This window comes from Myotis daubentonii, chromosome 4, assembly GCF_963259705.1.
Source record: "Myotis daubentonii chromosome 4, mMyoDau2.1, whole genome shotgun sequence".
Classification (NCBI taxonomy): domain Eukaryota; kingdom Metazoa; phylum Chordata; class Mammalia; order Chiroptera; family Vespertilionidae; genus Myotis; species Myotis daubentonii.
The window spans coordinates 112374233-112401831 of NC_081843.1; the positions used below are offsets into that span (position 1 = coordinate 112374233).

At 46.5% G+C, this 27599-nt stretch overlaps 1 protein-coding gene across 1 annotated transcript; it reads left to right on the forward strand.

The window, feature by feature from the left end:
• The first annotated feature begins 1459 nt into the window (after positions 1–1459).
• SLC45A2 (solute carrier family 45 member 2) lies at positions 1460–26023 on the forward strand. Its single transcript, XM_059694980.1, has 7 exons — positions 1460–2148; positions 3952–4128; positions 10755–11080; positions 18191–18334; positions 19036–19159; positions 23062–23276; positions 25755–26023. The coding sequence occupies exons 1-7, from the start codon at positions 1764–1766 to the stop codon at positions 25977–25979; spliced, it is 1596 nt and encodes a 531-aa protein (XP_059550963.1). The 5' UTR covers positions 1460–1763; the 3' UTR covers positions 25980–26023.
• Positions 26024–27599: the final 1576 nt, after the last annotated feature.

Here is a 27599-nt window from a genome sequence, read left to right on the forward strand (position 1 = left end):
CACTTAGGTTGTTTCCCTGTCTTGGCTATTGTAAATAATGCTGCAGTGAACACAGGGATATATATATATATATATATATATATATATATATATATATATATATATATATATATATATATATCTTTACAAATAAGTGTTTTCACATTTTGGGGCAAATACTAGAAGAGGAATTACTGGGTCATATGATAGTTCTATTACTAATTTTTGAGAGGCCTTTATACTGTTTTCTATAGCGGCTGTACAAATTTACATTCCCATAAGGCAGTGGTTCTCAACCTTCCTAATGCCGCGACCCTTTATTACAGTTCCTCATGTTGTGGTGACCCCCAATTTCATTGTTACAAATTGAACATAATTAAAGCATAGTGATTAATCACAAAAACAATATGTAATGATATATGTGTTTTCCAATGGTCTTAAGCGACTCCTGTGAATGGGTTGTTCGACCCCCAAAGGGATCGCGACCCACAGGTTGAGAACCACTGTTTAAACAATTTTTAGAGCCATTCCTATATGATCATGGTTTACCTGCACTCAGACTTTTCATTTGAACTCAGGTTCCAGCAAGGAAAATAAGACCCACTCCGGTCTTTAAAACAGAGGAAATTTGAGATAGAGAATAAAGAGGTGAATAAAGAGCTGAAAAGCCAAGAGGACAATGAGTCAACCCAGATATGAGCAACACTGGGAAGCCGCGACCACGCCTGTGTCTGCAGGGACGAAGGTAGTGTTATCAGGTGGAAACTGGACCTGAGTGGAGATGCAGCCACTGCCAGAGCTCTCAGAAAGGAGAAAGGGCGCAGAGCGTGGGATTTCTTCCCTTCTCCTGCCTCTGTCTTTTCAGCAGTGCCTCCATTGGTCAAATCTGCTTCATAGCCAGGGAGCCATGGGACCTGGGAATGTAATTTCTTCAGGTACAGAGCATGGAGGGAAGGGCAGGCAATGGACCTGAGCAAATAGGCAGCTGACTGGCACTACGAAGTGTAGTGTATACGCTTCATTCCATCAGTTCTGTAGCAACTACTTACTGAGAAGCCACTATAGGTGTCCAGTACCTTGCTAGCAGCTGGGGATACCACAAGAAGCAACATGGTCCTGATCAGAGACTGAGGAGAAATAGAATAAACACACAACCATTGAATTATAAAGTGCGTTGAGTGCAACGCAGGAAACCATCGCAGTGCTGACAGCGAGTGATTTAGAGGAGAGGTACAGCCTTCTGCCCTTTTAAGTCTGTTAAGTGACTCTTCAGGTGTGCGTGCAGGAAACTTGTGCTCAGGAAAGAACAGAATATTTATATCTAGAAAAAGTTTTAAAAAGATCTTTTGACTTAGCATCTGCATTCAGGTCTTTATTGTCCCAAAGCTGTGTGTGTGAGATTGTAACAGAATGGGACTGTGTTGGGGAGAGAGAGAGAGAGAGAAAAGAAAGAGATAAATAGAAACAGAGAGGGAGAGAGACAGAGACAGTGGGAGAGAGAAACAGAGGGAGAGGGAACAGCGGAAGGAAGATGCCTTCAGGAAAACGTCCTAAGGAGCCAGAGGGCTCAGGGCAGCTAAGCTCCGGCAGGCTTTCTAGGCCCCACCTCCCTTCCCTCTCATCATAACTTGTGATCTGAGAGGCATGAAAGAATCTGAGCCCTTCCCCCAGCCTCACCCTCTCCCTGGGCCGCTCAGCCAGGCTCCAAGTCAAAACCAGCTCACCAGTCGGAGGGGCCGCGCAGGAGGTGGCGGGCTTGCAGGCAGGTTCCTCACCCAGTGGCCATGGGCGGCAACAGTGGGCAGCCGGGCACGCACAGCTACAGATCCCTGGCCGAGGACGGCCCCTTGGCCGCTGGGGAGCCGCCCAGAAGGCCCACAGGCCGGCTCATCATGCACAGCATGGCCATGTTCGGCCGGGAGTTCTGCTACGCCGTGGAGGCAGCCTACGTGACCCCGGTCCTGCTCAGCGTGGGCCTGCCCAAGAGCCTGTACAGCGTGGTGTGGCTCCTGAGCCCCATCCTGGGTTTCCTGCTGCAGCCCGTGGTGGGGTCGGCCAGTGACTACTGCCGGGCCGGGTGGGGCCGCCGCAGACCCTACATCCTCGCCCTGGGCGTCATGATGCTCCTGGGCATGGCTCTGTACCTCAATGGGGACACCGTGGTATCAGGTCAGTGCGCTGCTGCAGGCGGGCAGGCCGGGAAAGGGTCCTACTGTATAACTCATAGGAGTATTTGGGGTTTCCCTATGGGACACTTAACAATTGCTTAGAACTGTTCATCTCTCCTAGGTTTCCATGAACTTCCAACTTGGAATGACCCACATTCTGTGCTTGAGGAGATTTTACTTTTAGAAACATGAGGATGCATTGTTGTTGGTTTGGTGCTTGTGTGTGTGTGTGTTTTAAAATAGGATTAAATTTGTATCTACTTTATCAAACTTAATGTTTTCACATATTTATTAATTGCCATGTTCGGAACCCATTACATGTTAGTTAGTGCTTTGTCCATTTAACCAGCTATTAGTATTTGCAATAAATTACTTGTGTGTCCAAATAAGGGTTAATCCTGTTCCGAGCTTTATGCGGAGCTGCTTAGTGGGTGCAGGGCATCCGCCTGCAGCTCCAGGGGACATTCTGGCAAATTCTGGACAAAACAGACGTGATGGTGAGCACTTTTTCTAACCATTAATCAACCACCAATTAATCACTAATTAGTCAGTACTTGGTGGTAGTGGATAAAAAGTTGCACTGAAAAAAGGATCATAAATGTAAAAATAGCACACATGTTTAGGCCTTTAACTCCCAGGCAAGCAGAATGTATGATAATGAGGCAGGATAATTAGTTATCTTTCATATATATTTAAAAGAAGGCATAAGTACATAAAGGTAGGGTATTTCTGGAAGAATCACAAGAAAACCCGATAAGACTGTTGCCTCCAGGGAGGGGTACTAAAGGACTGGCGGTGAGAAGTGGAAGATAGGCTTACTTTCTGCTATCCTTTAAAAAACGTGCATATCTTACATATTATTCCTAAAAAATTAACTGAAAGCAAGAAAAATTGTTAAGATTGGATGAATAAAGTGTGACATATCCATAGAATGAATATTATTTAGCTGTTAAAAATTGTGAAATTGATCTTCATTAATTGGAATGTGAAGACAGGGAGAGAGTTGGTTATAAATGAGCATGTGCACATGGTCCCGTGAGTCAGGGCTTCTCAAAGCCTGATCCTCCAACTGCAGCAACACTGGGGCTCCTGAGATGCAAATCCTCAGGCTCTACCTCACACCTACTGAGGAATCATGGGAGAACCATGGAGACGCATGGGAGATGGAGTCCGACCATCCAATCTATTAACAAGTCATCCAAGCGCTGATTAAGTGTGCTAACGTTTGTAAAGCACCGCATTAAGGCACAAATGTGCACTTCTGTCTGTATGTGTGTACGTGCATAAAGGGACGTGGGAAGGAGGGCCACCACTGGCGCTAGGATCTGAAGCATTTCCCCAGGTTTCCTGTATCGTTGAAATGGTTTACAATAAGCACGCACAATTTTTAAAACCGCTCTAAAGAGATATGAATAACATACCACAAAAGTCACCATTTTAAAGTGTACAATGAAGTACTTTTTAGTATATTGGCAAGGTTGTGCAACCATCACCCTATCTAATCCCACAACACTTTCATCACCCCACAAGGAAACCCAGTAAGCATTAGCAGTCATACCCATCCTCTCCTCCCCACAGTAAAGGCAACCACTCAATCAGCTTTCTGTCTCTATCGGTTTGCCTTTTCTGGCCCTTTATTGGAATAATTCTTAAAACCCAAACAAAATAGTAAAGTTTTTATTTGGAAAACAAAACAAAATGAAAGCAAAGGGAGATCATTTGGTGCCAGGAGGATTGGGTGGGAATAAAAATGCGAGTCATTTCAAACCAAGCTTTAGGTGCCCCCTGTTTATTTCTCTTCTAGCGCTGATTGCGGACCCACGGAGGAAGCTGATCTGGGCCATAACCATCACCATGATGGGTGTGGTTCTCTTTGACTTTGCTGCGGACTTCATTGACGGGCCCATCAAAGCCTACTTGTTTGATGTCTGCTCTCACCAGGACAAGGAGAGGGGCCTCCACTACCACGCCCTCTTCACAGGTAGAGAATATTCCAGAAAGTCTCTTCTCCAGCTCCCAGGCAGACAGGCCCTTCCACTGAAGCCATCCCGTTTCTCTGCACGTTGAGTTGAGTTTTTTTAAATGAATGGATCACTTGATGGAATGCTCCCATCACGCGGGGCTCTGCTCCCAGTGCATTTCTCTGAACAAAGTCAGCTTGTGACCAGGCTGCGGAGTTTGCAAAGGAAGTTTACATAAGAGCTTTCTGAAGAGCCATCTGTGGAGACATTTACAACCGAAATGAAAAGAGGCCTTGTGCACTTTACTTTTTGGTTGCTTAAAAAAAAAAAAATCAGTAATTTAGCATCAGCATTACTTCAGAGCTTGTTAAAAATGCAGTTTCCTGCCCCCTGCCCCCTCCAGTTATTTTGATTCAGTGGGTTTGGGGTAGGGGCCCAGAAATGTGCATTTTTAAAAAAATATATTTTATTGATTTTTTTACAGAGAGGAAAGGAGAGGGATAGAGAGTTAGAAACATCAATGAAAGAGAAACAGCGATCAACTGTCTCCTGCACTCCCCCTACTGGGGATGTGCCCGCAACCAAGGTACATGCCCTTGACCAGAATCAAACCTGGGACCCTTCAGTCTGCAGGCCTACGCTCTATCCACTGAGCCAAACCAGTTAGGGCAGAAATGTGCATTTTTTAAAAAAATATATTTTTATTGATTTTTTACAGAGAGGAAGGGAGAGGGATAGAGAGTTAGAAACATCGATGAGAGAGAAACATCAACCAGCCGCCTCCTGCACACCTCCTACCGGGGATGTGCCCGTAACCAAGGTATATGCCCTTGACCGGAATCGAACCTGGGACCCTTGAGTCTGCAGGCCGGCGCTCTATCCACTGAGCCAAACCAGCCTTGGCTAGAAATGTGCATTTTTAATAAGTACCCCAGATGATTCTGTGGCAAGTATCCCAAGAACCACGTTTAAAAAACAGAAATAGAAACAAACCAAGCAAATGAAAATCCCCTGGGAGATTTCTCAGTTCCATAAAGAACTGGCATTTCCTCGACCTGGTTTGAAAGAAGCCATGGTAGGAGGACAGCGGGGCTGTTCCCGGGGCTGTTGCTGGCCTCCTGTGGTTGCTGTGGGTCATTCACGTAGAGCTGTGCTACTAATATTCAGCATGCGTTTATAGACTGTTCTAGGGTTAGGGTTCTACCTGAGGCTGCAGCACATCCCGGCCCAGGAGGATTTTTATATCTACCATTCCACCTTATTTGATCGAATTCCTAGCCCAGCCAATCTATTTATTTTTTATTTTGATAAATTCTCTCTCCTCTCATGGCCCGTAGGTCCCAGTGAGAAGCAGGATCCCGTGTTCTGTTGTTTATGTCTCCAGAGCGGAGAGCAGTGCCCACACAGGGAAGCCATTGGGTCAATATGTGTTGTCGACCGCATGTTTGAATGTTTGAATGTCTGAGCACTTGGCTGCCCAAGATAGAGTGCAGTTCCTCTCGCTTTGGGGAAGGTGGGGGAGCAGGAGTCCGTTCCTGTCTGTCACTAGCCCTGACCATCCTGTCTACGGCAGAGAGATTCAACTGCATGCTCCTGATTTAAATCCCGTAATTCCTTCTGCTCTATCATAATGCCCTGAATTTAATTACAGCAAAGTCATGGGAGACTTGTTGGCTTTTGAACACGACACATTGAGAATTATATTGCTCTAATATTTGGCAATGTGGCTGCCACCTCCCAGTTTACGACAGTGTTAGTCTTGGCCAAACAATCTCTGCTTTGCTGCCTCTGATATTCGAAGATAGAACCTCTATATTTTGATTACTTTTTCAAGGCTAACACATGATAGTGTTTCTATGAGTTTGAGAAAATATTTGGAGGTTTTCTGCTGATATTGGCATAAGGTGTAGTCTCAGCAAATATGTATAATTTTGATATATTACCTTGGTTTGGGATCTTACTACATCTTATCTGAGCTTTGTATTTATCCCTTAACTGTTTTTCAGCCTATAACTTCCTCCTATTTTAATTGAACCACTACACGGCTTCCAGATTCATTTTCCTAAAAGACATATCTGACTGGGGCTTAAGTGATAATCCCAGAGATCTACATTATTTGTGAACATCTCTCCTATCACCCATGAACTACAGTATGGCTTGTTTTGTGCATACAGACCTGCATAGTGATGGATACATATAAATATATGTTAATGTTTACTCCTGGACATGGGCTCAATGAATGCAACGGCGGATAGGATCATCCATGTTATATAAAATGCTGTTTTGTCTTTCTGTGCTCTCTCCCTCTTTGAAAAGTGTGACTAGGTGAATTCTGTTGGGTTAAATGTGGCTGTGACCCCACCACGTGGCTTGCTCTGAGTGGCAGGCCACACTGAAAGATGGAGTGAAAACAACAAGCAGCGCACTGCCACTCTGCCCTGCCTTGCACACATACAGGACCTCCTAGTTTGCATGAGCTTGGTAGAGAGATGGCTACAGCATTCTGCATGAAACAAGCATTTGTGAGAAAGCCAGGTTCAGTATCAGGGCCCATTTTGACTCCCACCAACACTAAGATATCATTCCTCCAGGGAAGCCAGTCATCTGAGTAAATTGAAATTCTTTTTATTTATTTCAGAGCTATAGTCCAGGCCTAACAATTCCAAGAGCTTTGCAAATAAGTGTCAAAAGGTTCATTGCCAAAATATCTACTAGCATATTTCTGACTTTTTTAAAAATATATTTTTTTATTGATTTTTTGAACAGAGAGGAAGCGAGAGGGAAAGAGAGTTAGAAACATCGATCAGCTGCCTCCTGCACACCTCCTACCGGGGATGTGCCCACAACCAAGGAATATGCCCTTGACTGGAATTGAACCTGGGACCTTTCAGTCTGCAGGCCTACGCTCTATCCACTGAGCCAAACTGGTCAGGGCATGACTTTTTTTTTTTTTTTTTTTTTTTAAGAAAAGACTCTGGTCCCAGGAGGACATTTTCATCCTCCGGCTTCTTCTGTCTCCTATATTTAGAGGTAACGCTACCTGGTCTCCATGCCTGGCCTACTAGTATGTGGCAGCCATGGTGGGCCTCAGGGTTCCACCCTCATCCTCTCACCCAGCCTTCACCTCTGGGTGCACTTGAGACTGAAACCCACACTTACCAATAGGAAATTCCTCCTTTTGTTAAAATGCTTCTAATCCAGGATATTTCTGCTAAATTGAGCCCAAGGCCTTGCCATCCTTGGCAGTGGGCTCCATCCGGTAGTGGGAGGCTGGGATGAAGCAGAATGGAAAAGGCCGTCCAGGTTCAAATCCTGGCTCCTCCTCTTGACTGCTGAGCGGCCTTAGTATTTCCGAGCCTTTGTTTCCTCACAGGGTTGTGAATCTTCACACAATGTTAGTGATTAATATTCTGGCAAAGGATCTCAGGCCTGGAGCAAGGAACCATTTAAAAGGAGTCAATGCCAAATGTTAATATGTATTTCCTTTCCTCCAGGCCCACCAGGCTTGCAGTAGTTTTATTTGTAATGAACGATTCAGTGAGGGACTGGCCCCATAAACATCTTTGGAAGTTGAATGGGTAATCGGTGAGGCTCAGCCTCTTTAAACTTCTCCGTTTTTCAGTACTTTAGAGTATGCATGAGGTTGGCTCTGGTCTGAGTTTGACAGCTGGACCCCTTGTGGGCCCTTCTTTGTAAGGCTCTTATCTACTGTGGCAGCAGATGTCCTTTGGATGCTCCGGCCAATGGCCCGGTGATCTATTCCAGGGCCCCGAGGAGGCTGATGTTGTCAATAGAGATAAACTCTGTCTGGATATAGATGTGAGGGTTGGTGTTAGCCTTTGTTGGGGCTAAAATGACTGGGATTTCTATAAAGACCATCTTTGAAGATAAAATCCTTAGTTTAAGGAGTGGAAGCAAACAGGAAAGCCTCCAATTAATCCCCACAGCCCCCTACTGGCTTTGACCATGTCTGGCAGTGTGAAGAAAGCTTAAATATTTGGATAATGTCCCCAGTCGTCCACTAGTCCTTCAGGGTATGTTCTGTCAGAACTTTTAGCTGCACCCCACAGTAGCTTTGGGACAAACAAAACAGGTTTGCTTCTTTTGTCTTCCCACCCCATCCCCACTTACCCAACCCGGCCCCAAAGAGAACGGAGGATTGGAAATTCTAAGTTATTTGTAGCATGTGTCAGGTTTTCCTTAACTGATTAATGAGTGATCCAACAGGGAAGACATAAAGAACGGTTTTCCCAAATTCTTGCACTGTGTGTGTGTTAGGTGATTTTGCCCAATTGTAGGCGAAAGAAAGTGTTCTGAGCACGTGTTAAGGAGGTGAGGCTAAGCTATGATCCATATCATAGCAACTTACTACATCTCCAGTCCACGAGGGTTTATTGGGTGATAACCCATTGTAGGTGAGGGAGCATCCTCAGTCTCTTTTGCTTCGGGCGAGGCTTCAGAGTTAGGGTTTCTGTAGGAAGTCGGCTGCTCACTGGGTTTTGATCTTGGTTCTGCCACTATATGTGCTAGCGCTTTACGGTATCATCATGCTAACCCACAGGAAACTCAGGCAAGCAGGATCACCAGCCCCTTCCTCCCAGTAGGGTGCCATCATCACAGGATGAGAAAGCACACAGGTGGGAATGGGAGCCGGGCATAATTCCAAGCCCCTTCTTTTCACGCTGTCACCCACCACTTGACCACTGTCGCCTGTGGCTTTCTCATCTAATTCAACTTCTCAAGCTCCAGACATCCTTCTACCTCTAGAGCTTTGGGATTCATTGATGTATTGGACTTTTATGAACTTCATTGCTAATTAAGAGGAATCTTGTGATAGTTATTAATAGTCAACATCATCCTGTTACCATGAACTAAGCACCAAAAATAAACTCTTCAGAACTCCTCTATACTATTTCAGTACCCAGCTCACAGTTCTAAGTTCTTATTTATTACAGTTTTCTTAAAAGAGTTGTTTACTTATCTGCTCCTCCCACTTGGAATTGCTTTCTTATTTATGGTTATATCCCCAGAAACTAGTAGAGTCCTTTACATGTTTTTCAGTGCTCTGTAAATGTTTACTGAACCATACTCAACCAGTAGACACAAAACTGACTAGGGAATCCTCCAGTGATAGAACTCAACTGATCTAATATAAATCCATTATTATAAATCCATCATTATACTTATATGCATAAGCTAATCACCATTCCATTGAACAGTGGATGATTTATTTTACATATCAATTCTTTCAAATGGGCCGGTGTCTTCTATTCTGTATTTCCTCTGCTCAGTGGAACAATAAATTTGAAGGAGAGAAGAAGAATAGAAGGATTAAGTGACATTTAACAACCATTGATCTGGTTGCAAGTGAGAAATAGTTTGAAAAAAGGAATGTGTAAGTTTTTCTTAGTGTTAATTAAGGTCAGAGGTTCTCACTGGGGGTTATTTTGCCCGTAGGGGACATTAGGTAATGTCTGAAGACATTTTTGATAGTCATAACTGGTGGGGAGGGTTAGAGAGGTGGTGGGGAGAGGCCAGAGAGGCTGCTAACACCTTATAATACACGCCACAGCCCTGCACAGGAGAATTATCCAGCAGCAAATGTCAGTAGTGCCAAGACTAAGAAACCCTAATTTAGATAGACCCTTGAATAATGCTTTATACTTAATGCATTTTTGGTTGACTGCTTGGCTTATCACATGACCTCTGACACCCTGGGCATACCCACAATTGGGTAAAGAGAGTCATTGTCTCATGGTGACCTAGAAATGCCACAAACCCCAGAACTGTCCTCTGAATCAGCAACAGATTGTAGCTGCCTCAAAGACCACCCCTTCCTCTCAGATCCTGGGCACCTACCACCCACAACAGGTCACCGTATGGGTCATTTATCTGTTTATGTGTATGCCCATCAGCAATAACTATATCATATGCCCCTGTGAGTAGAGAACGTATGTTTTACTTCATTGCCCACTATTGGCCACAATTTCCCATAATTCCACAGTAATACACGTTGGTACTCAGGGCATGGCAATGATACTTTATGTCTGTAATTCAGTGGTTAAACAGTTGGTCATCTGTAACTATGCTCTATGGCAAATTGCAACTAACCAGAATGTGAAGTGACCAGACTTGTGCACTCTGCCACCATTCTTGTATCTTGCAAACTTTCATCTCCTTAGAAAGCTAGTCAATAGGTAAATGGTAATAGAAATAATCATTTTTATTGCTGTTAGAAAGCAGTTTTCTTTGGGGATCTTTCAAGTCAGGCATATCCGTTTGTAAGCGTGCAAGTCTGGTTTGGAAAGGCCACAAGAATTCGGACAGTGGCAATATTTACAATGCACCTGGCTAAGCCTGGCACTGTTTTCTAGTTATGACTCTTCTAGTAGGTTACTCTTTCACTCTTATCCCCATATCCTGAGTGAAGAAGTCAAGGTCACAGCGCGTGCATGCAAGAGCCAAGCCTTGAGCCCGCCCACCCTTCCCAGTTGCAGGTGTCTCAGCCTCTCCCTGTGGCCTCTGCAGTCATCACCAGGCGCCCATGCTGTCCTCAGGGAGCTTCCCCCCTGAAGGGAAGGGCGGGCACCATGGAAAGGGAAGCCGGTTTGCTAAATATGCTGATACAGCTCTCCTTGCTTTCTAGGTTTTGGAGGTGCCCTAGGCTACCTTTTGGGTGCCATCGACTGGGCCCACCTGAAACTGGGAAGAGTGCTAGGTACGGAGTTCCAGGTCATGTTCTTCTTCGCCGCCTTGGTCCTCACTCTGTGTTTCATCATTCATCTGTGCAGCATCCCTGAAGCCCCGCTTAGAGACACTGCAAAGGACAGTCTCCTGCAGCAAGCCCCCCAGGACCCGCCATTGTCATCAGACAAAACGTACGAGTATGGGTCTATTGAGAAGGTTAAAAACGGTTACGTACACTCAGAGCTGACGGTGCAGGGAGAAAAAACCAAAAATCCTGCTGAACAGGTAATGACGCAAATTCCTTTTTCTTTACTTGAGGAAAAATATTCTCGTTCTTGCCAGTCTCATTTTTTTTTTTTTTAATTATGCTTTGTCTTTGTTTTGTTTATTTGATGTGAAGGGTTTTGTGAAGTGTAATTGGATCCCCAACCCCCAGTAGCCATTATCCCTTAGACAGAAACTTCGGACTTCAAAGAAAAGTGTGCGCGTTTTTCTCTTTTCAGAACACCTCACCAGGGGAGATGAAGCCAGGTGCAAAATGCCGGGCCGTACATATCTTAGGCCACAGGAATGTCTTCAGTTCTTAGATAAGGGTTGTAAATGTGTCTCTGCAAATGACAGTATCTCAGGGTTGGTGACTATTGAATTTGTTTTTCATGAGCTGATTAGATATTCCTATTAGTCTATTCCTAGTGAACTACTCAATGAACTGATCAGCTTAAAATTTTTAAAGAAAACTCTATAAAATGCCAGAGAGATGGAACCAGGCTAAAAGGGAAAAAAAATGGTCAAGGGGAAGAGACTAGACCTATGCTGACCAACTAGAGTAGCTAGTGGTCCATGGGGCTATTTAAATTAAAATTCATTAAAATTGAATACAATGAAAGCTTCAGTTCCTTAGTTGCATTAGCCACATTTCGAATGCTCCATGGGCCCACGCGGCTAGCAGCTGCTGTATAGGATGCTGCAGCTATAGAACATGTCCATCACTGTAGCAAGCTCCGTATCCCCCTTCAAGCTGAGTTTGAATACCAACACCTCAGGGACAGAGAGCGAAGGATTCCCTCACTGGCCAAGAGGTTGTGGAAGGCCTGGCTGTAAACCCTGGCTTCCGTAGCTGGCTGACCTGTGCTCTCCATTCAGAAAATGACCATCAGCACTTGCTGGGGGCAGCCTAACGCTTAGGAGCATAGGTGTCCAGAGCCCGCCTCTCCCGCCTCTGCAATGTATGACCTGGGCATTTACAGTCACATAAAATGAGAAAGGAGTTTTACCTCCTACAGGGCTTTTGTGCGGATAATATGAGATTTTCCGTGCAAAGTCACTTAGAATGGTTCCTCCTGCATGCAAGGTGTTCGGTGTCGATGCTGTACAAGCCTGGTGGGGTGCTGAGTGCCCTCAGCACACGTCGGGAACAGACTAGACCTGCACTCGCACAGATTTCCAAGCACGCTCAGTGGGTCTCCTCTCCTCCAGGAGCTCAACTTCTCTTGCTGGGGCAGGAGCTTTGGGACAACAGGTTAGGTTTTCAATTTGGGCTCCTGAGTGAGTCCGTGCATAGGAGACCCTCGTTAAGTTAAACAAGATGTAAGTTCGTTTCTCTCTCTTATGAAGGCCCGGGTGGGTGGGCTAGGCTATCCTCCTCATTCCACCAGGGACCCGGATCCTTCTGTTTTGTTGCTTGCATTTTCAACATGGAACTTTTATCTCGAGGTCCAAGATGGCTTCTGTTATCATTATTACATCTACATTCCTGCCAGCAGGAAGGAAGAAAGGGACACAACTCAGAAGTTGCAAACATCACGTCTGCTTACGTACTGTTGACCAGAACTTAGTCAGTGGCCACACTGAGCTGCAAGTAGCGTGGAGACTAGAGCCGTGACTTGGAGACAATAGTGCATTCCGCAACCCCTGGACCCAGGGCTTCCTCATTGGTATTGTGATGTGGAGTCTTCACCTGGAGTTACTTCACCTCTGCCTTGTGTGCTGACTCGCCTGTGTTTTCCTTACCGCGTGGTGAGGGAACTGCCTGAGGGCGGGTGGCCTCGGTCCATTTCCCCGTTATTTTTTCTTTTAAGGTTATCTTTCAATCGTAGTTGACATACAACCTCACTGTATTCGTTTCAGGGTACCACATAGTGACTGGACATGTATCTGCCTTAGGAAGTGATCGCCCTGTTGCAAAGCACAGCACAGAGAACAGAGTCATTTTCTCGCCCTTGACATATACCTCCGCGCCTGGAAACGTAGGAAGCTGGCAACTAGTGTTCTGTTAGTTGTTTGTTGGATGAATGCAGCAGAAACGGCCATCTGAAGTATGGATCTTGCTGGAATTTGTTTGGGTGAATAATGAGAATTATCAGAATCGGCCCAATTGTGTACACAGATCATTCTTCAGCCGCTATTAACAAAAGCCTACCCCAGCTGAACATCAGGACGGACCCTGTCCCTGCCTCAGAGTTGTCACCTATCAAAGGGCAACTACATGTTGTCTTATCTTAATACATGCATAATTTGGAATAATTTTCAATTTATAGAAAAGTGGCAGAGAGGAGAGAGAGTTCCTTATCTCGAGGTCTACTCTTCACCAGTTTCTCCCTAATGTTAGCATCTTACGCAACCATTTGTCAAAACTAAGATGTTACCGCTGGTACAATGCTATTAAGTAAAGAGCAGACATTTCTGTTTCATCGGTTTTTCCATTAATGTCATTTTCTGTTCCAATATCCAATCCAGGATGCCACACTGCATTTAGCTAAGTGATTTATAATGCTTGAAACTGTGTTTTCTTTCAGAGGTATTTCAAGGAGATATATTTGCTACTTGTAGTCACTAGAAAACCTCATTTCCATCTATTCAATTACGTATATGGATAAAAGTGGTGAGTCTTAGCAGCTAGTTATAAAAGCCTGTAAATAGTTTTCTCAAGATTAAGTGCTTTGTTCTATTCTTTAGCTTAGTATTTTTCAAAAATTAATACAAAAGTAAATTTCAGCATTGCTTGGGTTTGAATTGGCAAACTTTTTACTTGTGTCAGGTCTTACGAAAGAGGCCTTGCCTCTGAACACATCTGTGTTGGCATTCGGTGTATCAACCTGCCTTCTACCGTGCCTCCCTGATAGGGGAATGCAATGGCAGGGACTGGTCATCCCTTCCACCAACAGCTCCTACTTTAGCATGAGTGTAGTGTTTCCAGCACAGGAAGGACACAGGAGGAACTGAAAGCTTATTGGGATGAGGCCTTCATTTTATCTTGACCTCACAGCAAACAGAGAAGACATGACAGTGTTGGTCCCTTGAGGCCTGGTGAGCCCACCCTTCCCCACCCCAGGCTGCGCAGGGAGCACGGACACCCCCTGCCCATTCATTGCTAACAGATCAGGACTCCGGGATTCCCAGCTAGACTGGAGCCCCTCATATAGTTCTGTAAGGCAACATGAGAATCATGGGCTATCTATCTATGCAATGGAACCCATATAATCATCAAAATATGTGTGTGTTTTTGAGCAATTATTTAAAACACTAGAGGCTTGGTGCATAAAAACTCATGCACTGGGGGAGGGGGGGGTCCCTCAGCCCGGCCTGCCCCCTCTCATAGTCTGGGAGCCTTCAGGGGATGTCCTATTGACTGCTTAGGCCTGCTCCCCGAGCTGCAGTCTGGCCTCCCTCTGCAGGAGGCAACCAGGCTGATCAGGTTAAGGCACTGCCCCCACCCCATCACCCCGCTGCTGTTGCTGCCACTGCTGGCCACCGCCACATCTGCCTGCCCTCGGACCTCGAAGCCACTGTGGCTTTGTCTGGAAGGACGTCCGGAAGGACATCCAGAAGGACATTTGCCGGGAGCCGGTCCATCCTTGCTGTTTCAAGGGACCTGGCATATATGGCATATGGTTCTTAATATGTTTGCTCACCTTCTTGGCGCTGTGTTTTAACCAAGGTCACCTCTCTGAGAAAGGTTGCTTCCCCACGTAGGAATTTTTCCCTGAAGTCAGGGAGGGGATGCCTCTCCTAGAAAGGTTGCTTCCCCACGTAGGAATTTTTCCCTGAAGTCAGGGAGGGGATGAAACTCCTTAACTAAGTGCCAGGCAGGTAGTTAATCACTACAAACAATCATGCTTAAGCTACATAATCTTTACTCCCTGGAATGGAGATAAGAAACGCCCTAACCTTTGTAATAGAGATTGATAGGATTGAATCAACTGGTATAAATACAGATGTAACCAGACAGAGAGACAGAACTCAGAAGACAGAACTGAGAACACAGGGCTTGGAAGACAGGACCAAGAGAGACAGAGCCTAGGCACAGAACCTACACAGAACGTTCTCTAGAGACAGAAGAACTTCGCTGGAGAGAGCATGCCGGAGGATCCTGGACAGGGACTGGCCTCGGAGCCTGGAGGCGGAGCCTGGCGAGAGAGCATGGTAGGGGATCCTGGACTGAACCTGACTGCAGAGATTGGCAGGAGAACCTGACTGGAACCTGGACACTGAACCTGACTGGAGAACCTGGCTACAGAACCAGTCTGGAGAACCTAGCTACAGAACCTGGCTATGATGATCACCTGAACGCTGCCTCCATGTCATTCCTTCTTCACCAACTCCGTCCACACCTTTGGGGACCCCTGGACCTGCTGGGGTTCGACCCCGGCAGACATTCACCTGCAATGCCTCCACGCCATCATTACCCCCTTCACTGTCTCAATGGGCTCCTTTGGACTGGACCCTTGTGAGGTTCTCTTCCCCGCTGATGGCTCTGTGCCTTTCCACTTACGAATCCATCCACCCAATCTCCAGTGGACATGGGCACACAATACGTGCAGGACACTCACTCCCAGGGGCTCAGACCACTGAAAGGGCTTTGCCAAGGGAGCTGATGAATCAGAGAATAAGATGCCAGCTGAATTGTCATTCTGAGTTGAAATACTAAAGGAGCTTTGAATATGCATATTCCCATCTTTTGCAGAAATATTAGACACAGCCTGAAAGCTCATTTATTTTTGGAAGAAAGGAAATATTAGGCTAACAATGAAAGCAGGCTGAAAAGCATGTATAAGGCAGATGCATAAATTAATGTTTGGAATGAGGTGGAATGCTTCCTGGCTAGATTCACTTTATAAAATTTTGCATTTTGGGAAGACAGGAAGGAAAGTGAAGATAAGTCACTCAGTTGTGTCTCAGTCTATACCTTTAGCTGCTTCTTCCTATGGTCAAGGGAAAGGTAGTAATTCAGCCTTAGTTTCTGCTGTGCTCACCATTGATTTTGACAGGCACCATATTTAGAAAGCAGTTATTTTTCCTAAGTCCCAGGGCAGGCCTATACTTTTATTTATTTATTTTTTAATATATTTTATTGATTTTTTTTACAGAGAGGAAGGGAGAGGGACAGAGTGTTAGAAACATCGATGAGAGAGAAACATCAATCAGCTGCCTCCTAGACCCCCTACTGGGGATGTGCCCGCAACCAAGGTACATGCCCTTGACTGTAACCAAACCCGGGACCCTTCAGTCCACAGGCCGATGCTCTATCCACTGAGCCAAACCGGTTAGGACAGGTCTATACTTTTAAATACTCAGTAAATATAAGCAAATCAGTTCAGTCATGTCAATAGACTAAATACTATAAAATTGATGAATTAAAAAATCAATTTATACAACATACCTACCATGAGTAAATGCAATTTTCTGCAACAAGGAACTAAAAGCATTATCATTATAAGGTCAAGAGCTGTAAACACAAGGTACTATTCCTGTTAAAACAGAAAATCTCAGGAGACCGTCTTATAAATATACTAGCCAAGATCCAATTTCATTGTGTCAAGCTTCAAATAAATAAAAGTCTGACAAGAAAGACCCCAGCACGGTTGATGTTTATAGTCTCGGGGTCTTCAGGGCAGCTGACTGCTTAGTATTCCTGAGGTTTCTTTCTTCTCTTATATGACAAGATGTTAAAGGCTATTTTATTCTTTGTATTTCATAGTTCAAATTTTTTTTATTCTCTCAAGGCTCCTTCCGACCAAAAAATTGGAGCCTCTGGTGTTTCCAGAATAGTTGTCTAAATTAAAGAATTTGGGGCATATGTATCCATTGTGCATGTATGTATGTGTGTGTGTGTGTGTTCTACAGAGTTCTCACTTCTGACCCAACATGGGGATTAATTTGCATGTGTTGGCTGGTGGTGGGATCCACAGAAATAAACTGGTAGGAGGTACCCGGCCAAGAGCAGGGAGCCAGTTGGCTCTCTGTGTTTGTCTTCTGTTGCTACAGAACAAATTAACATAAACTTAGCAGCTTAAAACCACACCAGCATACTCTCTCACAGTTCTATACCTTAGACGGCTGGGTGGGCTCAGCTGGATTCTCTGCCCAGGGCCTCACAAGGCTAAAATAAAGTGTCAGTGGAGCTGTATTCTCAACTTAGAGGCTCAACTGGGGATGGATAGGCTTCTGAGCTCACTCAGGTAGAATCCAGTTCCGTGAGGTTGTAGGACTGAGGTCCCTGTTATTTTGCTGACTGTTGGCTAGGAGTCACTCTCATCCCCTAGGCAGCGGTTCTCAACCTGTGGGTCGCGACCCCTTTGGCGGTCGAACGAGCCTTTCACAGGGGTCACCTAAGACCATCCTGCATATCATAACAGTAGCAACATTACAGTTAGGAAGTAGCAGCGGAAATAATTTTATGGTTGGGTCACAACATGAGGAACTGTATTTAAAGGGCCAGAGGGTTGAGAACCACTGCTCTAGAGGCTACTCTCAGTTTTTCTACATGGCTCCCTTTATCTTCAAAACTAGCACTTTTCCTGCTTTGAACTCTGACTTCCCTTTCTGCTCCCAGCCGGAAAAAACTCCCTGCTTTTAAAAAGGGCTCATGTGATTTGGTTAGGGTCACCCAGATGATCTCCCTTTTGACGAACTCAAAGTCAACTGATTAGTAACCTTAATTATATCTGCAAAATCCCTTTGGTATCTAAACAATACACAATCACAAGGCAACACCAGGAGATAGAAATCATGGGCCTCTTAGAATTATCTACCACATTTTCAGAGTCAGGAAATCTAAGACTTATGTTAGTCTGTGAGCTCTGTCCTCATGCAGTTGTTCTGTCATTCAAAGATAGGATGCTAGATGTCTCTTGCATCTTAGTCCAAAGCAAGCTCCATTTCCAGTCCCTGTCCTCTCAGGTCCGCAAAGCCACATTCTGGGACTGCAACTGCTAAGCATCTACACATACTTAACATCTCCTAGAGACCAATCTGTGGAAACCTTAGTGCCATGCCCAGAAAGTGTGACTTGTGTGATGGCGGACTGACAGATATGTAACGTGGCTGTGTGCTCTGGCTCCCACAGCTGGCTGCATGTCTGCACACAAGGTCACACCTGCTTTATGTTTATTCCAGATTCAGAGGACAATGACCATGAAGTCACTGCTGAGGGCACTGGTGAACATGCCTGCCCACTACCGCTGCCTTTGCATCAGCCACCTCATTGGATGGACCGCCTTCCTGTCCAACATGCTGTTTTTCACAGATTTCATGGGCCGGGTAATGAACACGTCTGTATACATACTCATTGACTCCCGCATCAATCTTTCACTCAGTACCTGTGGGCCTTCTCCCGGGCTAGCCTCTAAGATGGGCACATAAGAATGTAGGAAAGAGTACTTTTAAGGGGCTGGCTTATAGACAGGTTCTAGGGGCAAGTTACTACATCCTAGACAACTGGAGGATACTATGAGACCAGTACTTGGTCAAAACAGCAAATAAGAGACAATCACTGTGAGCTGTAGCAGTCAAGGCAGACTTAATGAAGGAGGTGCAGTATGAGCTGGGCCTTGAAGGGTGAACTGGAGTTGGAGAAAGAGGAGGGGGAGAAAATACTCCCAGCAGGAATAGGAATGGCACTTATGGAGATGAGTCAGAAGCCTATTGGCTGTACCAAAAGTGGTGGGCAGGGTAGCCTAGGTTGGGTGGGGCCAGAAGTTGGGTGGAAGGAGGGGTGGTAATGATCCAGAGAGGAGACGTTTAGACTTGATGCAGTAGCGTTAGGGCTTCCTGAAGGGCCTTGCGTAGAGGTGTGAATGGATGAAACAGGGGCTGTGGTCATGGGAGGATGAGCTCGGTGCCCTAGGAAGCGGCCCTTGGGCAGGGCCATCTTGCTCCCTAGGGATGGAGGAACAGAGCATACGAAGAGGGGTCCCTACCACCCTGCATTAGTAGCTCAATAGCCCAAATCTCTCTTGCAGATCGTGTACCATGGGAATCCCTACAGTGCACACAACTCCACCGAGTTTCTCATCTACGAAAGGGGGGTTGAGGTCGGATGTTGGGGCTTGTGCATCAACGCAGTGTTTTCCTCACTCTATTCTTGTAAGTCTACTCCTCCTATGGTGTCTTCTAAGGACTCTGGTCTAGCAGAATGTTGGATTTTATATTTCTATATTTATTATTATTATTATTATTATTTGCTTTTTAAAATACCAGATTTTTGATAAATATAGAGAGAGCAGGGAAAACTATTCCTTTAGAAAGGACCACATGAAATCTTTTTTCATAGGGGATTCTAGCTGTCATTTTCCTCAATGACTACTTTGTCCTTATAATCAGTGTGTCCCTGATCAAGGTCCCCTGGAAAATAAAAGGAAATCTTGTAAACAAGATGGCAAAGTGTTGGATGGACCAGGGGTAGAGTCCAGCAGAGTAGTAATTACCAACAAGCCTGGGTTCTACTGGAGTGAGAGCATGGCGGAGGTTCATAGATACGCTTATCAGATTTGTAGATGACACAAAATAGGATGGATGGGTAATATGCTAGGTGACAAAAAGAACATGTAAAATGACCTTCGCTCAGACAAGCAGGGTGGTATGTTACAGGAGCACTGTTCCATATTGAGGACAATGGCTTCCTTCTCAGGTCCCAGCTTTCCATGGGGTTTGGAGCCTATTAAACCTCCCCCCTCCCGCCCGCTGCCCCCCTTCCCCGCCACCCCACGCCACCCCACTGCCCCACTTAGCTGAGTTTCAGCTGTCAGGGCACCATAAACAAAGGCATTTCTGCGACAGGTTTTCAATAAGTCCAAACTGCTGTGCTCCAGTGCTGGGCATCACACAGGCTCCTTTTGTGCTGGCTAATGGGTATGGAAATCTCTGAACTTGTATACATTTAATTAAGTGAAAACTCCGTTCAATAAAAATCTATGCAGGCCCCATTTGGAGTGGGAATTTGGGAGCTCCTCTGGCATGGTCGGGGGGAATAGCTTGTCCCCTATGCAGATCTCTAGGCTTTGGACAGGCCCTGGGGACAGCAGGGGCCCAGAGCAGGTAGGGGAGGGTTGGCGATGGGGGCAATCCCTGTTACCATGCCCAGGGCATCCATCGTCACTGAATTGTGCTTCTTGTGGGGGAATGGGGTACAGGCATCTAATGACCCCCAGTCTGGAGTTCAGCCTCTGACTAGCCTCGGCACAGCAGGAAACCTGCTTTGAGGGCAAGAACCTCTCTTCAAAACGTAGCAAACTGGGAAAGGGCACCTCACACAAACATATAAGGAATTCATGAGCCCAAATAGTAGAAAGCCATCGAGTTAATTACCTTTAAATGTGTTATAACCAAATAGTGGTGGCATAAAGCTAACATTTCCCACACACACCCTCTTTTTCCCCTCAGAGCATGTGAACTAAGAGAATTCTGGGAGGAAGATTTTAAGCACTGGAATAGAATCAGGGAGTGATAGATGCAGGGTCTCATAATCCATCTCAGTGCCTATGTGCTTTCCAGAGGTGGGAGCTATTCACCACTCCCCTCATTCTTGTAAGAGGAACACATTTCCCACAAGTAACCACCATTTTAATTTTGTGTCAATTTTAACTTTTTTTAAAAATCAAATTATTCCTACTAGGTATGATTACTCTAGTGTGAGTTACTGTATGAATTTCATGGCATTTGAAAATTTAAAAGCATATTATTTTTAGGCCTTTTCTATTTACAATCTCTATACAAAATAAACTATTACTTGAATAGTTTACCAAAGTTATCTGAAATATATAAAGTGTTAAGTATAAATCTATGGGATTCCTATCATTGTAAATTAGAACTAAAATTTTATGTATAAAATACCAATTAGCCCTGCCCAAGGATCTTCAGGAATTCTCATGTCCATGGGATAAAGTCAGAGTCCTGAGCTTGGCATTCCAGGAGTCGGGCCTGGCTCCCACCTTGACCTCCGTCACTCCCACACAGATGAACTAGCCTCGTGACTCACCACAGAGACCTTCTCATCTCTGTGCATTTGCCACTGCTTTTTGTTTCCTTTTCTAAATGAACCGCTCTTCCCACCTCCCCACCTCGGCAACTCCTAATGATGCTTTTAAACCCAGCTCCCATGTAACCTCCTCTGTGAACTCTCTCACATCTTTCCCCTGCACCCCAACCCACCCTCGGCAGAATCAGTCATTCCCTTCAGTTCCAGAGCATACACACAATCCTCTATCTGGGGCTCATCATGAAACGTCAGATGCAAATCCAGAATTTCTATCAGGATGGAGCTTGGCAGGGCAGCCTGGCTGCTGCGGTGGGAACTGGGGCATGGTGATAAGTGGCTTGTTTTCAAGCTCATTGCATAGCAAGCACTCTTAGACCAATGAGAATAGCAGCAGTGAGTATCGAAATATAGCCAACTGTTCATATCATACACTGCTATTCATAGCTGCTGCTCAAACCTATCATTTACCTTCCGGCCCCACCAGAGGCACAGTGGCCACTACCAGGCGTCAGGCCCAGCGGGCCCGGGGATCAGCGTGGCCCTTATGCTTATTGATTCCTCGTCCTGAGTAAAGCCTTTTGTGCCAGACTTACAGTCTTCGTACTGAAGTTGCTCATGTTTCCAATATCTCTTTATCCTTCTCTGCTTTCCCCCTTGGATAAAGAACAGTCTCCTAATGAATATTAATAGCAGCTGTAAGATACCGAGGCACCTTGGATGACATTTCCTGCATAAATACAATCATTAAGCAAACAGTAACAGACATGGCTCTATACCGCTGTCATTCTCAGCCTTGACGACAGTCCTCGAGATATGGTACACATTCAACAGGGGAAGCAATGCCACACTCTTGTCCTTTTCAGAGCTCCGTCCTCCATGGATGACCTACAACCCTGTTCAGGTTCATAATTGATTCAAATGTAATGCAGATTAGGGTTATTGTCTATGCAATTGTAAGTCCAATAATTATTTGGAAAGATATGGAAATCTCACTCCTGAATAGGCTCATTTCAAGTGTCTATCATTGATCCCCTGGGTTCACGTGTTCCATTACAGAGGGGCAGGGAAAGATAGGAATGTATATATTAAAGACAACTGATTGGAGAAGGGAACTAAACATTGTTAGGGATTTTCCATGGTGGGAAACAATGTAAAACATTCTAAAGCAGAATTTCCAAATTTTAAAAATGAACTGTACTGCAGTACCTCCACAGGCAAGCCAAGGTTACCTGCTGGGAGGGAACCCAAGAATCAACGAAATAACGGTAGCCACCATTAACTGAATGTCTTCTGTATGCTCAGCGTTGGGCTGGGAGAGTTCACAGACATTTTATCTCGTTTGTGCTGACAACAACCCCCAAGAAAGACTTTATGAGCCCCCCTTTTCAGACGAGGAAGCTGAGGTTTTGAGAAGTTAAGGAAGCTGTCCACAGAGAGTGGGGAGCCAGCGGTGGGTTGGCAAGTCAGGCGAGGTGTCTGCAGACAATGCACGTCTTCTGCTTCCTTCGCAGGCGTGCAGACGGCATCAGGAGGGGTGAGGAAGCGAATGGCCTGGATCGTTCTCTAAAATCTGGCTGTTTTCACTTCCTCCAACCTGACTTTGGGCCATGGGGCCAAGGGCGGCCTGGGTAGTTATTTAGGGCCTGTTAGGCGAGATCCCTATGAAGCAGAATGACCCCCACTTCTCTTCCCTGTCCCGCAGCCCCAGGTCCATGGCCAAGGCCAACGTTGCCCACCTCTTCTGCGTCCTGCTGTCTGCTGAACAGTGCCTGGTCCTTGTGTGGGAAAGGAAGTCAACCTAGCAAGCAATTTCTGGGGTTTTATTCAAGGGTTTAAAACTGATTTCACAAGCCCGCTGCTGTCAAGCACAGATGAGGAGGTTCTTTTGTTCGAGACTCAGTATCAAGAAAAAGGCTCCTAAGAAAAGTGAATCTTCAAAAGAAGGGATTGTGTGAAATGATCAGTGTTGTGAGGCGCTGCCCGCTATAATTTCTCCCTCTTCCTCCCACAGACTTCCAGAAAGCTCTGGTGTCCTACATTGGATTAAAGGGTCTTTACTTCATGGGGTACCTGCTGTTCGGCCTGGGGACAGGATTTATCGGGCTCTTCCCGAATGTCTACTCCACCCTGGCACTGTGTGCCTCGTTTGGCGTGATGTCCAGCACCCTGTACACCGTGCCCTTCAACCTCATGGCCGAGTACCACCGCGAGGAGCAGGAGGAGCAGGTGCGTGGGTACCTCTGCGCAGGGGGACCCAAGGCTCACCTGACAACAGCAGGGGGATTGGGTAGGAAAGTGTAAGGCAGAGCTGGAAAATAAGGATTCTCGAAACAGCAGCACTAAAATGCCAGCCAGATATAATGATGGTCTGGCCAAGCCATGGCCACCTGCCCAGCCCACCCCTCCTCCTCCTCACTCTGAAGCCCTGTCACACAGAGACAAGGGAAGGGGAACCCGGGCTTTCTGACAGCTGCCTCTCATGTCCACTGCACCTGGGACATTTCTGGGTCCCCAGCTGCTGCAGAAGTGCATGGTGCGGTTTCTGGGGTTCTTGGCTGAGGGTAGGACATTCCTAAGCAACAGTTTCCTTGGAAGTCCCGCTGTTGGTAAGCAGGCCCTGTGTGCGTGGAGGGCAGCTGGTCCCAGGCCGTCACTCCCACCAGCAGCCTCGAGGGAGGCCTGCCCCACCTCCACCTTGGACCTGAGCCAGAGGGCAAGGCCCTGACCTGCCTAAGAGAACATGAGGTTGGGGATTTCCAAGATGATCACATCTTACAAACATATGCAACTCGTTCCCCATGAAAGTAGGCTTGCAGTTCCTTAGCTGGAGCCGTGATGTGAACGCTGGAGGTAACGCGGAGTTTAATCCAGCACAGCCTGAAACCATGGAGTCCCTGAAGGCACGCCCATGTGATGCAGCTCAGCCTGTCTTTTCCTTTATTTGACCTGGTGAACGCCGCAGCAGGCAGAGAGCGCCTGGAGTTAAAACCTTTCAAACCAGCGTTCCGCCCTCATCCCCTGGCAGACATGTTCCCGAAGTTTCAGTGCAGGCGGGGCCGCTATTAAAGAGGCAGCTGCCATGGGGACTGTCCCTCCGAGGAGAGCGGTCGTGGTTCTAGGGCAGAAACGCAAAGCTTTGCACTCAGAGAAACCCGGTCAAATCCCGCCTCCTCCACTTGGCAGCTGCGTGACACGGGATGTTGTTCGCTGATTTATTAAATGTCACTTAAAGGCAGGTCACGGGGAGACATATACACATGGTTCAACCATCCCAGGGATACACAGAGAGTGCATCCCTCCCTCCACTTTTCTCCTGCTTCCTCTCACCCCTACATGTAACCACGCTTAGGTTTTTGTTTATATTTCCAGTATTTTTTTAAAATATATTTTATTGATTTTTTACAGAGAGGAAGGGAGAGGGATAGAGAGTTAGAAACATCAATGAGAGAAAAACATCAATCAGCTGCCTCCTGTACACCCCCTACTAGGGATGAGCCTGCAACCCAGGTATATGTCCTTGACCGGAATCGAACCCGGAACCCGTCAGTCCGCAGGCCGACGCTCTATCCACCGAGCCAAACTGGTTAGGGCTATATTTCCAGTATTTTTAAGTGAAAATTAAGCAATATGAATCCCTTTTCTTACTTTCCCTTTATATTCGAAGGATAATATGCATTTGAGGGGCACAAAGTATTTTTTGTCTTAATAGTATAGGAATTATCAAACTCTCAGAGCCTCAGTTTTCTAACCAATCAAATGGGAACAATATACCCACCTTATAGGGTTGTTAGATATCAAATGAAACAAGATAGTGTAGATAATCTGCCTAGCATACTGCCTAACTAGCACCCGCAAAGACTCAAAAAACACGATAGTATTATTCTTATTATTCTCATGGGGATCATGATAATATGTACATCTGGGAGGTGGTGGAGTATGAAACGAAGTGACATGTGAAAAAAACCTTACACAACACCTAGCACATGACAGATACCCAACAGATGGCAAATTATCAAACAATTCAGACCAAATGTCAAATATTAGTCAAGTATTAATATACTAACCAAATCAACCATATTCTGAAAGGTTGAATTCCTCTTTTTGTTGCTTCTCCTATGTATATCTGTGATTCAACAGCCTGCTAACAATGTTTGCATTTGTAGCGCTGATGAAGGAAAGAGTGGGGTAATTTATTGTTTTCACTACATTGTACTTACTGACTTTCAGGAAGAGATGATTTTACTTACCTTTATTAACCATTTAACTGCCATGGGTGCTAATGGTGGAACTGAGGGCTTTCTGACAGCCTTAGGGAAGGGGGTGAAGAATCTTGGCCACCTTAAATCAGGGCTTGGCAAGCTACGTCCATCTCCTTGCCAAATGTGGTCAGCCACCTGCTTTTGTACAGCCAGTGAACAAAGAGTTCTTTAAAACTTTTTAAATGATTTTTACAATAAATCAACAGAAAGATAGTATTCAGTGACAAGTGAAAATAACAGGAAACTCAAGCCCCCGTGTCCGTGAGGTTGTGCTGGAAGGCAACTGGTTTACCAGCTGTAGCTGCTTTCCCTCGGCCACGGCAGAGGGTTGAGTAGCTGCCACCCAGCAGGAGCATTTACTGTCTGGCTCTTTACAGAAAGGCTGCCAGCCTCAGCCCTGGCGCGTTCCGTGTAGCTCACACGCTGTCCCGTGTTTCCCTTGCAGAAGCAGAAGGCCCAGGCAGGGGCCCCGGACAGCGGCGGCCGCGGGCAGGGCCTGGACTGCGCCACCCTCACCTGCATGGTCCAGCTGGCCCAGATCCTGGTCGGAGGGGGCCTGGGCTTCCTGGTCAACATGGCCGGGAGCGTGGTCGTCGTGGTGATCTCGGCCTCGCTGGTGGCGCTGATGGGCTGTTGCTTTGTGGCTCTCTTTGTGAGATACGTGCAGTAGGTCAATAAAGAGACATTGTCCCCCACCTCAGGCGCAGGGGCGCGCCCGGCAGGAAATCAGTCTCTCCTTCTGGGGTCTGCCCACTGCCAGCTTGGGGCTATGACTGAGGCTGCAGTGATGTGCCCGCCCACTCTCACCCAGCTTCCCGCACAGCGGTCCCCACATTGCAGGCACCACTTGTCCCAGACTGGATTACTTCTCTGCCAGGTGAGGCACCCACACGCCCCTTTCTCGCTGTGTCTCAGGGCAGGGTGGAGAGGTGGGCTGTTTTCCATGGGGCCTCTCAGGTCTTGAGGAAACCTGAGAAGCAGATGAATTCACACACAACTCCTGGATTTATTCTAGGGTGTGTGTGTGTGTGTGTGTGTGTGTGTGTGTGTGTGTTTTCAGAATTTATTTTTATTGCTGAGACTATTATAGATTGGGGCTCATATTTTCTTTTCATCAAGTTCACCAGTACTCAAAATATTGCTGGTGACGGATTTTACGACAGTAGCCTACTCATATGTAATTCATATGAAACTCGCTCATAGTGAACTCATGTTAACGTAGGACAGCCTGGGCAAGTCTGCCTGCACAGCTCCTGCGGAGGACTCGCCGCTCAGGGCAGCTCATGTCGTGGACACAGTGGAAATAGTTCTCGCTAGTCTGCACCTGTTCCATCCTCTGGAGACCGTGGGAAAGCCTTTTGCAAACAGCCTCCCTCTCCTGTGGTCTCCTCTCCAAGTGAGGATCTCCTCCACCACGCCCCTCCCCTCCCCTCCCCTCCCCTCCCCTCCCCTCCCCTCCCCTGCTGCCCACGGGCCAGGGCGGCAGCATCCAGGACGGACCAGGGCTTTAGGGCTGGGCTGGCGAGTCCTGGATTTGCTGCTCATCATCAAACCACTGAATGTCCCCCAGGCACTTACTCATCTGCACGTTGGGGGTGATAATTCCAACCTCGGGGAGTTGTGGCCATTAATGACATGTGACACTTGGAGCATGCTCACGGCCCCTCTGAACGCTCCACCCGTGCTCACGTGGCAGCCTGGTGGTGGGTGTGTGGCTGACCTCCAGTTCACAGCGGAGGAAACTGAGGCAGACAGGCAGTATGTACCTCACCTGCAGCTACGCAGCTCGTAGGTGGCCAAGCTGGGCTTCGAACCCAGGCACTCGGGCTCTGCTCTTTCCTCTCAGAGCCTGGAGGCTGTCGATTGGCCTGTGCTGGATGAATGACAGCTATTGCCACTGCTGTGGAAGGCTCCCATCCTGTGCCCCATGCCTCCATCTGCCCTTCTGCCGTAAGTGTTTGCGCTCCAGCTGTGCCTGAGCAGGGCGGAATGGAGACTGGCCCAATGGCCTTTACAGGCTAAAAAATATCCGTGGATCCTTTTCCTGCCCCACCTTAGGGCCCAGTAGGGTAGTCATTGCCTCAGATGAACTTCTAACTTACCAAACCCTGAGAGCTGGCGGGAATGTGGAGAAAGGCAACGAGCTGCTTGTGAGGAGAGACGCTGGGATCTGCCCTATGGCTTCAGACCCCACTCAGTGCCATGGTCACCCTCTGGGGGATGGACTAGGAAAGGACCCGCCATGGCCTTGTAGGTCGTCTCAGGCCGTTCCCATGGGGATTCTGAGGTC

Bases quoted from the DNA above. Each gene is read 5' to 3' on its own strand.
- SLC45A2 (XM_059694980.1), top strand. From the start codon at position 1,764: ATGGGCGGCAACAGTGGGCAGCCGGGCACGCACAGCTACAGATCCCTG. The intron at 11,081-18,190 runs GTAATGACGCAA...TGTTTATTCCAG, and splicing joins CCAAAAATCCTGCTGAACAG to ATTCAGAGGACAATGACCAT. The intron at 19,160-23,061 runs GTAAGTCTACTC...TTCCTCCCACAG, and splicing joins GTTTTCCTCACTCTATTCTT to ACTTCCAGAAAGCTCTGGTG.